This window comes from Leptonotus elevatus, chromosome 5 (genome assembly GCF_054856555.1).
Source record: "Leptonotus elevatus isolate MCC_2025b chromosome 5, RoL_Lele_1.0, whole genome shotgun sequence".
Lineage (NCBI taxonomy): Eukaryota > Metazoa > Chordata > Actinopteri > Syngnathiformes > Syngnathidae > Leptonotus > Leptonotus elevatus.
In genome coordinates, this window is record NC_141243.1 from 18252292 (window position 1) to 18270282 (window position 17991).

Below are 17991 nucleotides of genomic sequence, written 5' to 3' on the forward strand. Positions count from 1 at the left end.
AACCCTCCATGTTGTGGATACATTGAACTGAACTCAACAATACTCCTTCTGTAAACTTTAAAGTCAAGTATTTTTCATGTGCAGCTCATCAAAATGCAGTTCACCTCAGCAGCGTGCAAAAAGACCGTCTCCCAACTGGACAATTTCCACCCACGCATTGGAGGCTTGCGTCCAAATGCCTGGGACTGCACTTACCTGCAGTGCCTTATTGTAATCGACCGAAGGGAGCAGGGCTGAGGTAGTGGGGGTTGACATGGGTTAAATTAACGAGAGACTCCTAATCTCTCTCATGCTGAGATCAGTGGGAGCCCCTTGATTCTCGTGAATGTGCATCATCTTATTTGTTGCGTATAAAGCAGATATAAAGCCCAATACAATCTGGTTTTAGTGAATAATTGACATCACTTTTGATCTCAGTTTTGTGATACAGTAGAAATAAGTGGTAAATAGTCAAACAATATTCTATTTGTGTCACTGAGGCAGATGTAGCTGAATTATTTTTTATATAGTCTGTCACAAAGACTTCTTGCCAATTGTTTCATTGCAGTCACTGACGGCACTTCACATTGCTTCACTCACTTGACTTACATGCGGCGGAATTCCAGGGTTCGGTTCTCACTTTTTGGCAGTGTGAATGTGAAGGATCGATGTGTTCTGTTCCTGTGATTGACTGGAAAGCAGTCCAAGGTGCTGTCTGCCTTTTGCCAAAATAATAATAATAATAATAATCATCATAATAAAATTGGGTGGATGTTTTCAATGGTTTGATTTTGTAAATAAACACATACCCAACATTTTTAACATTGAACATTATATATAATTAAAAAAAAACATTTAATGTACTGTACTCACTTAGAGATCACAATCCTTGAACCTAAAAGCTTACTGAAAAGAAAATAAATCACAATTATTGAACCTAAAAGCTTACTAAAAAAAAAGACAAAAAAGAAAAGAAAAAGAAAAGTCAAGTAAAAAAGTGTAAGTCTTTTGCATCGACAAGAGTTAAAATATCTCGGAAATCCACTAAGGGAACCTCTGGAAAGTATCACAATATGTATTTTTTTGCTGCTGAATTTCATCACCCTTGGCAATGCATTGCAGGCAGGAAACTCTGGGAAGTTACTGTCAACAAATTCAAGTGATAAAACATAAAAATGCTGTAAAAACTATCAGCAGTGAGAAATGTTCTTGAGTTCACATATTTACAAAGCAAGCATGATTGTGAGGAACATCTATCGGCCTATATTTGAAAAACTATTGTTATATGACCGTTCATTATAGAGTTGCTTTTAGTTCTTCTGGATGATTCCATCCTTGTTTCAAAAAGATCCATCACTGTGACAGTTTTATTAATAAATGCTTGCCCAACTTTGAACAAAAATGCTGCCAGAGATAAAAGATGTGCTAGATTTCAGCAACACTCTCCGATAAGACTGTTCTGACAAGATAAGAAAATAGCAGGACCAAGCTCAGTGATCATTGTGCTGAAGATACATCATACTCATCCTTTAAAGTAGTATTCACATTTCAGATAATGAACTTAGCATCAATGTAGCTTCCTTAGGAAAATCAAAAGTCAGAAACGGAGTCTTCATCACCCATAGAATATCTAAATATAGTTGAAGTGAACACATGAATCTTTTACAAGCATGACAGATGGAGAGATCAACAGTGAGGAGCAGATGAACGAGAATCCTTTTATGTACAAGTCAGAGCCACTCTGCTTAAAATCATCTCCAAATGAAATACTGAAAGGTTGGACTTTACAGTGCAAACTTTCACCAGCCAACTGTCAGTCCGTGAAGATGAGACGTAAGTAATACACCATTTGGCAGGAACCCTTTTTATTTCTGTGAGAGCGTCATATTAAAAAAAAGAAAAAAAGAAAAAAGGATTCCCTTCCAATAACTGCAATAACATAACAAAACACAAATAACATTTAAAGATATTTTTTGTTTGTTTGAATCCAAACCATATATTTTGGACTGCAAACGACAAACAAACGAATTTTCCTGTGGCATTATCTGTTGTGCGGGTTGGAGTGCCCCATATGGCTTATGCTATATAATTTATTACACCATAAATATGCAATCCCTCACCCAGCCCTCAGCAGACATAACCACAAGAGTCCAACAACACTTACCACAGTCGACTGCACTCTGTAAATCCAGAAAGGCATTAAGGTGCATGCAATGCTGGTATAATGCCAGTGTCACGCAGCTGTTGATTCAGATGGACATTGGCCAGATATCAAGCTCAGTGATGTCACATATATGGGCTTCAATCCAAGAATTCTGCAGATAAAATCCTACTCAGGATTGAAAAAAAAGAAAAGAGGATGATTGGGTCAGTCACTCAGCATTTAACATGGAAAGGGGGGGGGGGGGGGTAACGTGAACGGGCACGATACCATGATAGAACATAGTAGTACAATAATAAATGAATAATCTAATATTTGAGGTGATTAGTAGACATTAAACCCCCAAAAAGTATTTAGACATAAATAAATAATGTTCGCTTGGGGACATTTAGGAATCTATTATGCATGTTACTCTTACATTTTGGGAGCAGTTTGTGGAAAGCTCTTTTCTTTTCCATCTTGACTTGTGCAAAACATGTCGTACAAACGTGCTTGAATGCAGTTTGGTGTGGAATAACCCCGAACAAATACCATCTTTTTATTTTCAATTGGTGTATTTTACTCAAATTAATAATCTGGAAATCACTATTTTTATTTTCATTTAAACGATGTGCAAACATGATAATTATGATGATTATATTTTATACAAAGTGTTATTATCATAGTATTCAAAATGTATCCAATAGTACAATTTGTAGGTTTTTCTGTACTTCTCTCAATGCACAAAAAAATAGTAATACAGTAGCAGTAGTATAATACCGCCTGTCGTGGTCATGGGCTGGATACATTTTAATCGTCTCACATTTTTTCCTTTCAAACCATTTTTAGGATCATGTCTGCCCTCTATTGGTAATAATTGGTAACAGCACCAGTATGTGTCTCCTAATTTGGAGGACGCTACAACCAAGCTGTAGGAAAAGAAGGCATTTACAAAGTGATGTGTGTTCCCTAATTTAGACAAAAATCACTCATTCTCTCTATGAGAGTATAAATCAAATAGAAGAGGAACGCAATGTTCAATAGCCAGAAGTGTTGAAACCCAAACTACAGTTACACGCACAAGAAGCAACCAATGAGGGGCCTGTCTGTGGTTCCGCACAAGGGAAAGACAGCAAATGAAACGTCTCGTCCATCAACTTTGTCCCTGCTGTTTGCATAAACACGTTAGTCATTCCCCCTTGCAGGATCCCAGCCTGCGGTGCGGGACTATCACATATTGTCCGAGTACTAAAGCAGACCAGGTATGCGCTCAAGAAGCGGAGCCAGAATGGTGTTCATGACTCTGCTCTGTTTGCTGTTACTCCTACCTGGCTTCAGCACGCTAATGAGATCTCCATCGGCCGAGGTAAGAGCAACGCCAGCGTCGTTTGTGATTTCACTGCTGAAGGTCTCTGCTGAGTACATTGGACTCTTCAACTTTAAACTGTTTATCATCTGTCAAACACACACACAGCATGCAGAGTTGCGTACATTTTTGCTGGAACCTTAAAATATGTAAATACAAATATGTACTTTTCAGGATTTAAATCTGTTGCTTCTGTATTCGAAATTAACATTTGGTTTTGTTTGTTTTGTTTTCACAGCTTTTTGATGATTCTAACAGACAAAGAGACATAGTTTCAGATACGCTTTCTTCTGATGCCTCAGGTATGAAATCCTCTATCAGATGAAAAATACAAAATAAGACGTCATGTATATTTTGCACAGTGAGAGGTCGGCCTCGTCGGTCAACACTGATGCCTGATGTCACACACTTGGAATTACTGGTGGTGGTTGGACCTGATGTCCGGCAAGTCCACAAGCAGGATACAGAACGCTACATACTCACCAACCTCAACATTGTAAGTGTGAGCAACTAGCTTTTGTTCTCTAATGAAATCTAGAATTTTTTATTTTATAATACAAGCCTCTCTCTCTCTCTCTCTCTCTCTCTCTCTCTCTCTCTCTCTCTCTCTCTCTCTCTCTCTCTCTCTCTCTCTCTCTATATATATATATATATATATATCTATATATATACACACACACACACACACCCACACACACATGTATGATTATATATATCGGTCGGTGGGGTGCCTGGCGGGCCTGCAGTGCCCCGTCCTGCTGCGTTGGGTTGGGGGCGCGGGCCGTGTAGGGGTGGAGGGCGCTCCTGCTCCTGGGTTTGCTCTCCGGCCGGTGGCCCCTGCGAAGCTCGGGGGTTGTCCCTTGGCGCTGCGATGGCCTGGGGGGCCCTGAGGTGTTGCGCTTGCTTTGTCCTGGCAGGGGTCGACGGCCCCCCTTTTTGGTGGAGATTTTCATGCATGCCAGATCCACCACACCAGCATCTATCGAAACTCAGACACAATCTGATTCTTCCTCTGGTCATTGAATCGGTGGAGGCTGGTGTCTGTGGATCTCACTCTGCTTCGTTTGTCCCTCCTTCCTTTCCTCAGTCTCTCCTTTGGTCTCTTGAGGTATCCCTGATGTGTTGGAATTTAGATGTTTCTGGGGTTGGTGAAGGACTCTGGTTGGTGGCCCAGTGGGTAGTGGGTGGTGTCTGGTCGGTGCTGGATTTCACTTTCCTTTCTTTTCTTTGGTCCTTCCTCGGGTCTCCTGACGGCCTCATGACTCTGGCTGGATTCTGAAGTGTTTAGGTGAACGGTATGGGATTTTTTAATAGGTTTTAGGTGAACTAATGCATACACACTCACACGCACGCATACACGCACATGCACATACACACCCACATACAAAATAAAAAAAGTATAAAAAAATAAAAAAATACAAATACAAATAAAAAAAAAAATTAAAAAAAAGAGAGAAATGACATGTCAAATCGGTAAAATTACCGAATGAACTGAGCTCTCCAGGAAAAAATAAATAAAAAAATTAAAAAATTAATTAATAATTAAATACAGCACATGCATTTTATATGATAATTCGTTTTTTGGTTTGTTTTGGTGTGGTTTATTGAACATATAAATGCAATACAAAATAAAAGTGAAAGAAAGAAAATAAAAGTTAAAAATGAAAATAATTATTAGTAAAGTCAGAATTGACATGTTCAAAGGGAGTAGGAAGAAGTAAAAGAACAATCCTACCCCCACTAACTTATATAATGTACAATACATTATCATATTTAATAATAAATCATTAAAATAGAAAAGAAAGCAAATGAAGAAGAAAAAACAAATAATAGAAAATAAACAGAACATACTATAAACCCAAGTTATAAACCCTTATCCATTGCTTACACTAAAACAAGTCAAAGATAAAATAAAGCCCCACATATACAATTAACCTAATCACAATATGATACATTTCCCAAAATTAATTGTTGTACATACATGAGCACATACAGCATAACTTTTAGTTCAAATAAATGACTATGAGTTCATGACCTGGCACCCTGAACCTGACCCGCTGCTGCTGTTTACAGTGAAAGGTAGGGGAAGGGGTCGCGCATCTTCTCAGAGTGTTAGCGCTATTGATGGATGGATGGCACGCTTGTGATGTTGTCTATACATCAACAACTTTTACAATGAAAAGGTCCAAGCCCTTAGGTGCTCATTAGGTATCATCATTGTCTATAAAAATAAACATGAAAATGAAAGCTTCTTAGCTTGCTTGTAACTTGTTTACATCCATGCTACTCAGAACGGGGAAAAGCTTGCTGGCTTTAAAATAAAGCAGTCAGTCTAGTCCAGATACCTGCAAATAGATTTGCATAAATCATTGTTTCACATAACAATGTTAATTTATGCAAGATAAGAATCGTGTGCTGGTTTAATGTAAATAAATACATTATAAGGGCATACTAAAGTTTTTTTGCACACTATTTGTGTTATCTGTGAATCATCTTGTTACCACCGAAGTTTCATATGACCTAAATTTGTATATTTATACAGAGATGGGCGCGACAATAAATTTTGAGCAATTTTGACAATAATTTTCATCATTCGTCATTTGTATTATTACTTTGTAAAATGTATGCTGTTTGGCCAATTGATGTTTTTTTTTAATACATTCGATGATTACATTATTATTATTACAGTGCCAAAAAATGAAATATTTTTTTCATTAATACTGTATTTATCAGAATTATTCAAAGAATGTGCACATTCTTTGGCATACCTTCCATTCAATCCATTCTACTGTATGTTCTCTTTCCACACAGGCCTCAGAACTGTTGAGAGACATGACTTTGGGAGCCAACATGAGGGTGCACATGGTTCGCATGATCATCCTGTCAGAACCGGAGGTCAGCAACTGAATGTAGATTTCAAGACAGACCACAGCTTTTCCCACTTGACAGAAACCCGGTCTTCCTATTTCAGCCCGAGATCCAAATGTCTCCAAACATCACCTCTTCTCTGCGAAGCGTATGCGACTGGGGCTCACGCTTAAATCCGCCTAATGATACCGACCCACTGCACGCTGATCTGCTCTTGTACATTACAAGGTTTGTGGCACACTGTTGGTGTGACGGTCTAAAATGGAGAAATGGTGTTTTATAAACAGATGTTTCTCATGATACGCAGGTATGACCTGGTGTTGCCTGATGGAAACAAGCAGGTCAGGGGAGTTACACAGCTGGGAGGGGCTTGTTCCAGTGACTGGAGCTGTGTGATCACAGAGGATACTGGATTTGACCTTGGGATCACTATTGCTCATGAGATTGCACACAGGTACTGCGCAGTCTATCACACAAATGTATTGCACCAAGACAATGCCAGGTCATCTCACTATAAGGGGGGGTTCAAGTATAAATGCTCAATATATATATCCAGTATTCAGATTCCTACAGAATGCAACGATCTAAATTAACTAGCACAAAAAAGCTATTTTTCCCCCCCAGTTTTGGCGTCAATCACGATGGAGTGGGGAACACGTGCAGTAGGAGTGGCTTTATGATGGCCTCGGATGGCGGCTACAACAGTGTGGATCTGACCTGGTCGCCCTGTAGCAGACATCAGCTGCTCACATTTTTCAGGTGAGGACAAGTGATTCTTAACCTGGGTTAGATCAAACCCCAGGGGTTCGGTGAGTCAGTCTCAGGGGTTCGGTGGACGTCAATACATACACCCAAATACGTCTCGCTTTGCCATTATTATCCGCGCTTAGTAGTCGACTTGTGTCATGTTATTTCTTTTTTGTAATCCCTTCATACTGTGTTGAGCAAAAAAAGAAAGTCGTCGGATGAACGTGCACAGCAAAATAGCCATTGACACTGAGAGTGTTAAATCTAACACTAGAAAAGTCTTATATGTGTCCACATCAATGTGTGTAAATCTTACACTTTTCAAAGTGTTACTTTTTTCACACTTAACCAGGGTTAGTCTAACACTGTATAGTGTTAAACATCTACACTGATAAACACTGAGTAGTGTTGAAATTCTACACTAGTGTCAGTGTTAAAAATTTAACTACACTTAACTCTGGTAAATGGTACTTCATTTATATAATGCTTTTCCACCTTAGAAGACCCTTAAAGCGCTTTCCATTTTGACTACTGATGACAAAGCATCAGGAGCAACTGATGGTTCACATAGTTCGACATAGTCACACTGGCTTGGGATTGAACTCACGTTTTCAGGGTTGCGAGGCGACCACTCTACCACGGATCGACGCCACCCTGACAATAACAAATGAATGTATCGCTATTGAAATGTTGACAGCGCACTGGAAAATTGGAACGTTTCTCCTTCACTGGAAATAAGGGTGTGGTCAATTTAACACTCAAGGTAATACTATTCAGGTTACACCCAACATCCAAACAATCACGCAAGGAAATTTACAGTGTAACTTTTTATCCTTACAGTGTTAAAATAACACTGCTTACTGCATATTTGATTTAACACTGGAAACGTTGCTGCGTGTGCAATATGAACTCACATGTGTAACGGAGCATATGGTGTTGCACAGGGTTCAATTCTCGGCCCTCTGCTGTTGTCATTGTATCTGCTGCCCCTGGCTTCCGTCTTAAGAAAACAGCGGTGGTTGTTTTAAAGTGCTCTAGAGTTGAGTTGAGTTGAGTGATGGGAGTCAGCGTCCTAATTGCATGATTTGCAATTCCAAGTTTAGCAATTCTAGTCTCGCACAACTAGCTATCCAGCAAAACGAAAGGAACCGTAAGCTGCATTTTGATGGGGAATACAAGAACAAAATGCTTTCTGAATTTAAGGTGAAGAGCGCCAGATTTAATGAAATGGCTAGTTTCCCTGTTTATTTTATTAACTAGTAAATTACACCTATGTCTTGAACTGGAAAAAAATCTTATTTTATTTTTCAATAAAGAAGGGTTCGGTAAATGCGCATAGGAAACTGGTACACAGTAGTTTCTGGTTTCTGATGATATTTTCAGAAGACTTAAACATCTAAATCTTCAATGTTTTTTTTCCCCCCACGAAATATTAAACACTGTTTTATGTTCTGATTTACACTCATCTGACATACTTTTTCTTTTACCTCTGGCAATTCTTCAGTGTCATGTTTTGGACTTCTAAAATTTAAAAGGGTATCACATGCAATTGTATTCCCAGCGAAGGGAATGCTGAGTGTGTAAAGGATCTACCAGCCCTAGAAAGCTCCCTCCAGGACTGGAAGCCTGGCCTTTATTATGGTGTTGATGACCAGTGTCGAATAGCTTTTGGAAGTTCTGCAAGAAGCTGCTCGTTCACCAATCCAGATATGGTAATGATGTCATTGCAGTTAAATAAGCAGTTGACATTTGACAAATATTATTGCTTCTTTCTCCATCAGCCAATGTGTAGGGTTCTATCTTGTCACACTAACCCAAACGATGACAGCTCCTGCAAACGTCTTCTCGTACCACTGCTAGATGGCACCCAATGCGCACCTAACCAAGTAATATAAGACGTTTTATTGACATTTGAGTAATGGCTGATTTCCACAAGCTACTCATTTTCTCTTTTTTTGCAGTGGTGTCTGAAGGGGCGTTGTGTGTCCCCGGACCAGCTCAGCAGCTCTGCAGTGGTGCATGGATCCTGGTCCGGCTGGTCTGGGTTCTCCCCGTGCTCACGAACATGTGGCGGCGGAGTCATTCACCGCACACGCCAGTGCAACAATCCAAGGTTAACACAATTCACTGTCAATAACAAGATAGTGCTTTGGAGCGAGTCACTGAACAATAATTGTGACCCCCCCAGACCTGCTTTTGGGGGAAATGATTGCGTGGGGAACGGTATTGAGGCTGAACTTTGTAACCAGCAGGTGAGCGCGCTGTTTATATTTACATGGGGCTTCTTTACAGTAAGTCAGTACTGTTTACTCAGTGAATCATTGTACGATTTTGTATTCCATTTTTGGGCCTGTGTCGTCATAAAAGCCTCCCAATGATTACAGTATTGACCGAGGACTTAATAAAATACAGGAAGGAATGAAAAAAGTTAAAAATATTTTTTTATTTAAATTCATTATATTATATATATTATATTATATATTATATTCATTATTTTAAGCCAAAAATCTATCAAAAATAACTAGAGATAAGCGAGTACCGATACCAGGTGTCTGTATTTGACCGATATCAGCCCTTATTGCAAGGTATCGATACTGCGGCCGATACCATTATCTTGTGGGTGTTTTATGAAATTACAACAATAGAAAATTGCCATTAATTTAAGGAAAAATGCTACATTGGGATATAGGTGTTATGTCATTGTTTTTATAGGGGACATTTTATGTCTTAAAATACTTCTATGTACTTGGTATCGGTATCGGTGACTGTTCAAGAGTTCAGTACGTAAAAAAAGTGGTATGGAAGATTCCTAAAAAATAATAATAATAATAATAACTTTACTATATTGCCGTTGCAGCCATGTGAGCGTACCCAGCTGGATTTCTTGGCTGAGCAATGTTCCAAAACAGATCTCCAACCGCTTTACCTTCATCCGGACCAGGCCTCCTTCTATACCTGGATCCCTGCAGTGGGCTTCTCACAAGGTGACAACACAAAAGATACTCCTCCTGTGACGTTAGCATTGAAATATTCTTACCGTTATCAGGTGATGAGCAATGCAGATACATGTGCCAGTCCGAGGGAGAAGCCTTCATTGTGAGCCGTGGATCTCAGTTTGCCGACGGGACACGGTGCGAGGCTGAAGGCCAAACTCCTTCTGGGTCAATCGCTGCTTGTCTGCAAGGGAAATGTCTGGTAGAGATGATTTTGATACAAAAGAAATGTACAACAATGTTACGTTTACTTTCAATGTAAACATTTGCTGCGGATCAGCTCTTCGGCTGCGATGGCTTGTTGCACTCTGGGAAAGTGAGAGATGTGTGCGGTTTGTGCGGAGGGGATGGATCTTCCTGCACACTGACCTCTGACTCTTACACTGGAGGTCAGGCAAGAGGTAAGAGAAACACCATTTTGAAATATTTCACTGTATTTTTTCTGAAAGTTTGAAAGCATAATTAATAGATTATCGTCGTTGTCCTGTGAAAAACACTTATGTCCATTTTTGCCATTTTTTTTAATGGGATGAAACTGAATGCATGAATTTTTACAGGACAGCGATGTTATGCATAATGAATTGGTACCTTCTGAAAGTATTAACAGATGAATTGTCTCTTTCAGAGTATACCACTTTCTTGTCTTTGCCATTAAATGCCACACAGGTTCATATCATCAACAAGGCACCACTATTCACTCATCTGGGTGAGTGACATTGCCTCAGCTTTACAATCACACAGCAGGAGGATTGTGAATGTGATGTTTGGACTGTTCTTGCTTTCTGCATCAATAGCTGTATTATACGGAGATCAATATGTTGTCTCGGGAACGGGTAGCATGGCGTTAAATATGACCCATCCCTCCCCACTGGATGATAGCTGGCTAGAGTACCGCCTCCACCTGACTTTTGACCTCTTGCCTGAGATGGAAGAAATACTACTGCCTGGGCCAGTACAACAGCAAATAAACATTCAGGTCAGGCCGGGCCATTCGACTTCATAAACATTTTGATTAGAAGATACTGTCAAGTTTACACTTCCTGCAAAACACCTGTCATTTCAAATAGGTATGTATTGTTATTGCAGGTATATCGCAAATATGGAAAAGAATACGGAGAGAAAACAAACCCCAACATTAGCCATCAGTTTTATGTTCCAAATGATCACAGCGACCTGACAGAAATCAAAGTTGAAGGCACGTGGAGCGTTTCTACAACACCTTGCTCTGTCTCCTGTGGCTTAGGTATGCCATCAGTTTGCATTTATTCAGATTCTTTAAATTAATTACTAATAACCCCTTTGAGTCTTGTTGGAACACTGCCACCATTGTTGCTGGTTTAATGATAATACGAATGCTGGACTGTTAGCAATCTAGCTGCGATCGACTTAAAGTCTGTCAGTAAAATAATACGTTCGATGTAGTCCCACTAGTCTAAACATAGTATTCTGATTAGTATTGCGTTTGTGGAATATGAATACATATGAATAAAACAGAAAACTCTACCCATTTTTTTCCATCTATGGGGGCGGCCATTTTGCCACTTGCTGTCGACTGACAATCAGCATGTTTTGTTTATCTTTTATTGTTCATTGTTCATTTTTTGTTTAATTTTAAATTTTTAATGACACATTATTAAATAAGAATAACTTAGTAGTACATTAACATGATAGAAGTAATAGGGAGTGGGAGGACTAGATAAAGTTAAAGTACCACTGATTGTCACGCTCACCTAACTGAGGCGAAATTTGCTCTCCGCATTTGACCCATCCCCTGAGGGAGCGGTGAGCAGCAGCAGGGGCTGCGTTCGGGAATCATTTGGTGTCAAGCAGGGCGGCAATATGTCCCATTTTTATAGTGTTTGGTATGCCCTGGCTAGGATTGAACCCACAACCCCCCAGGTGCAGGGCGGGCACTCTACCACTAGCCAATGAGCTGGTAAGCTCTTGTACTTCTTCCTCCTCCTTTTGAAGATGTAAATTATGACCTTATTTTTTTTTCTTCAAATTTGCATTTTCCCTTCAACTTATATTTTGTAATGTGTTTATATGTTCCAACCAACCAACATCACAGTTGCTCAGGTAACAACCAATCACAGGTCAGCTTGCAAACGTCACATAAAACAGGTGATTGGTCGTTATTTGAGCCTTGATTTTCATTTTCTGTTCACATAAAAAAAAAAAAGCCGGTTGGATTTTGATGCTTTATTCATAATCCACAATTGGCGTGTTTAGACTAGTGGGGGTGCATACAATGTATTAAGTTAAAGATTTTTGTGTTGACTTCCCCTTTAAAGAATATTAAAAGTGAAACTTATGAGCATAGGCTCATGCAGACTTCTCTTACAGGTGTGCAGAACCATCAGTATATTTGTGTGGACAAAGAAACTAATACACATCTAGAGAATCACAATTGTTATGCAACTCCTCCGCCTTTACCACTTCATACATCCTGTCAGCTGCCAGCCTGCCCACCAAGGCCAGTATGACAAAAATTACGGCACAACCCTATTTTGTCCTTTAGGCACTGATAAACTCATATGGCGCTTTACAGCTGGATCACAGGAAAGTTTGGATCCTGCAGCGCTTCCTGTGGCAGAGGAGAGAAAACCCGTTCTGTAACATGCGTTCAGAAACATGGCACAGATGTTGTGAGGGTTCCAGATTCAGAGTGCCCGGCTGATTTAGCTCCAAACGCTGTTGAAAATTGTCATCTTCAACTTTGTCCTGCCAGGTAGTATGTGCACCTTAAACTTCAATTCATCGCTACTGTCACCTCAAGAGACAGAAGACATCAAAGCAGAACATAGGCCTACTATTTGTGTTCTAAGGTGGCGTGTGTCAGAGGCCGGGGACTGTTCAGCAGTGTGTGGGCCCGGAGAAGTGAAAAGAAACGTGTCATGTGTCCGACAAGAGGACAGCCAAGAGGTTGAAGTTGATGAACGTTTCTGTTCAAATCAAATAAGACCACCTGAATCTGTACCCTGTGTAGTGCATGTCTGTCCAATTGGGTGGGACGCAACCAGTGAGGTAAAAATATGACAATGTTGTCTTGTTTCAAGGTGTAAGACTGCAGATGCAAGCTTATAATAGATTTTCATGAACAGGACCAGCCTGCAGTAAAAACTGGTTTGATGCCACGCTCTCGACAAGCCCCCGTGTTTGTGTGGAGTCCGGTTATCAGTCAGTGCTCAAAGACATGTGGCAATGGTACAAACAAAGATAGAATTGATTTAATCATATTCACAAGTGATGTCATCATCTCTCAAAATATCTTAATTCTATAGGAACAATGCAAGTGTGGTTCTCTTGTGTGGACCATCAGACCAGATGGATGGTACCCGATTTCCACTGTGACCCTTCAACCAAACCTCCTCCTAAATCTGAGAGCTGTAATACACTCTCTTGCCCTCCTATGTAAGACATATGAAGAAAACAAATGGTTATGTTTGTGGTATGCTTGAGTATTGAGCGAGATGTTGATGTAACGTAATAACGTCAATGACAAATATATATATATAAAAAGACTGAATATTTTCCACCACCAGGTGGCGATCTAAGATAGGCATCTGCAGTACAACATGTGGCGGAGGGGTTGCCAACACAGTGCTGTACTGTGCTCAGGAGACAGATGGGGAAGAGAAGGTGCTGGAGGACTCTGAGTGCAGGGACTTTCCAAAACCAACAGCAGTGGTGTCGTGTAACACCCACAACTGCCCGGCAAGGTAACACAAAAATACACTACACTCATTACCCACCCCCCTCCCCCCCTTAGTCAACGCAAAAAAATGCCTCACCATCATTTTGTTGTGTTCAGGTGGAAGGTTCAGAGTATGACACCTTGCTCTGTGTCTTGTAACCTGGGTGTAGCTCACAGGAATGTGTCCTGTGTCCAGTTTGTCCAAGGCAAGGAAAGTGTGGTGCTAGAGGATAACTGTCATACATCAGTCAAACCCGCTACCACGGTGCCCTGCCTGGTGCGGGTGTGCACCTTTAGGTGGGAGGCAAAGCCATGGAGCCAGGTACACCCATACAAATTGAATTTAAATATATATAAAAAAAACACTAGTATAAATGGAAATCAACACTAAAATCTACCAATACCTACTATTTATCCATCTACAGTAAGGGAGATCAGGGCTTGTTGTCTCATGGTTAGTTGTCTCATTGCAATTTTTTTTCCCCACCAGAGAGCACAACTAAAAAGTGTCCAATAGCACATTGTGAGCTGAGATGAGCTCTAGTTAGCCATTTTGCACAACCCAAAATAAAATGTTATACTTAATATATTTTGAAACAAGCGTCATTCATGTACTAATTATAGCAGCAATTCATGTGGACTCATTCGAGGACATATTCAGGTATGTTGTCACGCCTCAATCATTGTTCTGTTTTAAGATAACTTTAAGTTAGAGCTAGTATTAGCCAACATGGTAGTTTGGGGCAGCATGTCTCATTTATGTTGAGGTTAGTTGTCACATCTGAAAAGAATGGACCAATGAAAAATGCACTGCTGGCAAATCGGTTTTAGTATGTCAAAATTGCCCTTCAGATGATGTCTGACGAGTGAGAAAATTGGTCTGTCAGGTTTCGAGTGTTCAAAAGTGCATCTTCCAGTTGTTGTTGAAACTATGTCCACATTTCGAGACTGCTTTAAGTTTCATGATGAAGCAATGCTTTCTCTCTTGTATTTCAATTTAATCTTGATTTTTCAGTTTAAGGAAAACAAAACAGGGCGGCACGTGGCTAACTGGTTAGCACATCCGCCTCCCAGTGCAAAGGTTGTGAGATCAAGTCCGGGCTTCGGCCTTCCTGGGTGGAGTTTGCATGTTCTCCCCGTGCTTGCGTGGGTTTTCTCCGGGTACTCCGGTTTCCTCCCACTTTCCAAAAACATGCATGGCAGGTGAATTGGACACTCCAAATTGTCCATAGGTGTGGATGGTTGTTCGTCTCTGTGTGCCCTGCGATTGGCTGGCAGCCAGTTCAGGGTGTACCCCGCCTACTGCCCGAAGCCAGCTGGGATAGGCTCCAGCAACCCCCGCGACCCTTGTGAGGACAAGCGGTACAGAAAATGGATGGATGGATGGATGGATGGATGGAAGACAAAACAGGCATTTGAGCCCAAGAGCCATACCAGGGCTTTTGCTGGACGTTTGCTCAATTTCCTTGCATAAACTAGTGTTACATTTTACCCCATGTAGTGAGACAACTTACCTGATGGTTGGGCAACATGTCACGTTCAAACTCTCGAGCTGATTGTTTATAACTCTGCACTGACACAAAATATAAAAATGACTACAAAATATATACCTGATGTAAAAAATAAAAATAAAAAAAAGGGACATCAAACCCTGTATAAAGTGTGACATCAAGCCCCCGGCCTTTCCATGCTGTGCTCTGCTATGAATATTGTCATCCTTTTATTGCTATTTGTTATTTCCCAGTGTTCAATGTCCTGTGGATATGGCATTCAGTCAAGAACAGTGTCATGCATGGGCCCCTCTAAGCCGGAACCTCTCAGCCCTCTACTATGCATGCACATACCCAAGCCTATTACCATCCAGGGCTGCAGCATGGACAGCTGCACGGATGTGCCACCGAACTCAATAGTGACTCCAGCTATGCATCCTGCATTGGAGGAGGATTCTCACCTGTCTCACACTCCATATACAATTACAAAACAGCACCGCATGGGAAAACTTCCTCCGAGTCCATCCGGGACAGTCAGCATCCCGCTGTTCTCGACAGCCAGTCCTTCAACTAAACCCAGTAATTACTTTAGATCGTTCTCTTCTGTCACTTTCATTAGGAGGAGCTAAAGATAGTTTACCACCCGTGTGTTTGCTTCTCACCAGATGCGTGTGGAAAGCTGCTCCTGCAAGAATCAGGCACAGTTGACTTGAGCAACATTACTGGTCCCTGTACAGTGGCCATCGGCCGACCCCTGGATGAGGTCATTCACGTCAAAGTAGAGTCAAGCTCTTTAAACTGCACAAAGAGTGAGCATTATCCAGCGTGTACATGTAGTTTCACTTCATTTACAGTATAAATAAGTAAAATGCCAAAGTAATTGATTGAATGTGTCCTGACAGGAGAATATGCTGTATTTTTTGATCGACTGGCACTTGTGAAAAAGTGTGGGCAGGCAGCTGGTAGCACGCTAACCACCAGAACCAACGTCCTTCTTGTGCGTCAGAATCTGCTCACGTCGGGGAACGGCATTGTGTTCGCCTACAGCTCACTTAGAAACATGAAGAAGAGCCAACGTCAAAGTATGTGTAGTCACTATATAAATATAAATATAAATATAAATATATATATATATATATTGTGTCAAAGTTAAAGTGTTAACTTATTGATTAATCCCAAACTTAAAAAATATCGCATTAATCATGTACTAGTAACGCAGATTAATCACACTATTAATTTTGACCACAAATGATCCTTTAGCTTGATGGCTACGTTAAAGGCAGCGCAGGTTGTGTTTGAGCAATAAACATAACTACTTGCATTGAAGTAAAGCATTTATTAAATGTTTGCGTATGTGCACATATTGGGGTCATTTAGTAAGTATTTAACTTCTTAGAAAAAGAGGAGGGTGAGAGCATGCAATGGATAAGAAATGTTGAAGGCGACATCATAACATTGAATGTAGAAAGAATTAACACATAACGGGTGCTCTTCAAATTTGGCGGGCAAAAAATGATAAAAAGCCTTTTTAATTAAGTGATTAATCAAAATTCTAATGTGATTGTTAATCTAAATAAAAAAATAATAATTTGGCATATATATATATATACTATCTATCTATATATATATATATGCGATATTTATCATGATATTGTCGGGGGGTTGGTAATATTAAAAAAAAGCTCACGGTATATAAACTTCTAATATTGTAAAAAATATATATCATAGTCTATGTTGTTTACAATGCTGTGTTTAGCTGAAGCGGGCAAACAGTTATGTTTTTTTTATGGCGATGTTTACAAATATTTGCTGTTACGACTGATTTATTGGAGTGATAACCGCTGCAGTGGCCAAAACATTCCTTATTAAAATTAAACTCTACTAATAAACTAACCACCAGAGGGTGCTGTAATTGCACAAATGGAATACAACCTCACCTTTTTAACAGATGTGCAGCTTTAAATATCGTGACATGACGGTATCGTGGAAATTTTAATATCGCGATATTGCCGTTTTTGTTACATCCCTATTGTGTGTGGGGGTATTTCCACTAATGTAGTTTATGTTTTTGCCGAAAGATTGTGACAAGCAGCTGTTTTCCTCCAGTGGGGTTTTTGAGAATCCAACAACCTCTGACACTAACCACACCTGTCGGGTGCTTATCAATGCCCCTCCCTCAGTGAAGATAAGAATCCAAGCAGTGCACATAGGATTGGTCTTTAACGCCACAAACTCACAGTCTTCATACATAATGGTAGGTATATTTGCCATTATATTGCATGACAATCTTCAAATTTGGGCTTGTGTGCAATTTGTTTTGTGTGTTGTTCAGATTCGGGACATGGATATGCTGAAGACCAATGTGTTTAAAGGCCCACAGTTGTTTCGATGGCACTCCTCTGGAAATATGGCCGAGGTTGAATTCCATGGAGATTACCAGCACACAGCGGGAAGCTTCAGAGCAGAATACGCCTTTGTACAACGTTAAGCTTTTTCGATTTTTTTTTTTTTTTTACAAAATATATTTCTGATACAGCCGAGTAGCTTTTGTTAAAACAAGTAAATGTAAGCAAGCATTCAGAATGTTATAGCTGAGGGAGATGTTACATTTAAAAAGTGCAAATTCAGTTCATAATGTTTTATATATATATATATATATATATATATATATATATATATATAGACATTCAACACCATGTAACAAAATATAT

General features: G+C 40.0%; 1 protein-coding gene across 3 annotated transcripts; it reads left to right on the forward strand.

Moving 5' to 3' along the window:
* The first annotated feature begins 3312 nt into the window (after positions 1–3312).
* On the forward strand, positions 3313–17962 carry adamts13 (ADAM metallopeptidase with thrombospondin type 1 motif, 13). 3 transcript variants are annotated; one of them, XM_086075967.1, is made up of 29 exons: positions 3313–3485; positions 3724–3787; positions 3848–3981; positions 6297–6380; positions 6457–6581; positions 6661–6807; positions 6978–7112; positions 8662–8812; positions 8882–8986; positions 9062–9213; positions 9289–9352; positions 9958–10084; positions 10147–10295; positions 10374–10494; positions 10719–10799; positions 10888–11069; positions 11180–11336; positions 12440–12569; positions 12645–12824; positions 12922–13120; positions 13198–13300; positions 13378–13507; positions 13639–13815; positions 13908–14112; positions 15535–15859; positions 15946–16089; positions 16183–16362; positions 17359–17534; positions 17613–17962. In XM_086075967.1, the coding sequence occupies exons 1-29, from the start codon at positions 3384–3386 to the stop codon at positions 17766–17768; spliced, it is 4185 nt and encodes a 1394-aa protein (XP_085932093.1). In that variant the 5' UTR covers positions 3313–3383; the 3' UTR covers positions 17769–17962. The 3 variants fall into 3 exon arrangements, with proteins under 3 accessions (XP_085932093.1, XP_085932091.1, XP_085932092.1); XM_086075965.1 differs by having other exon boundaries at positions 12901–13120; positions 17359–17962; XM_086075966.1 differs by having other exon boundaries at positions 17359–17962.
* Positions 17963–17991: the final 29 nt, after the last annotated feature.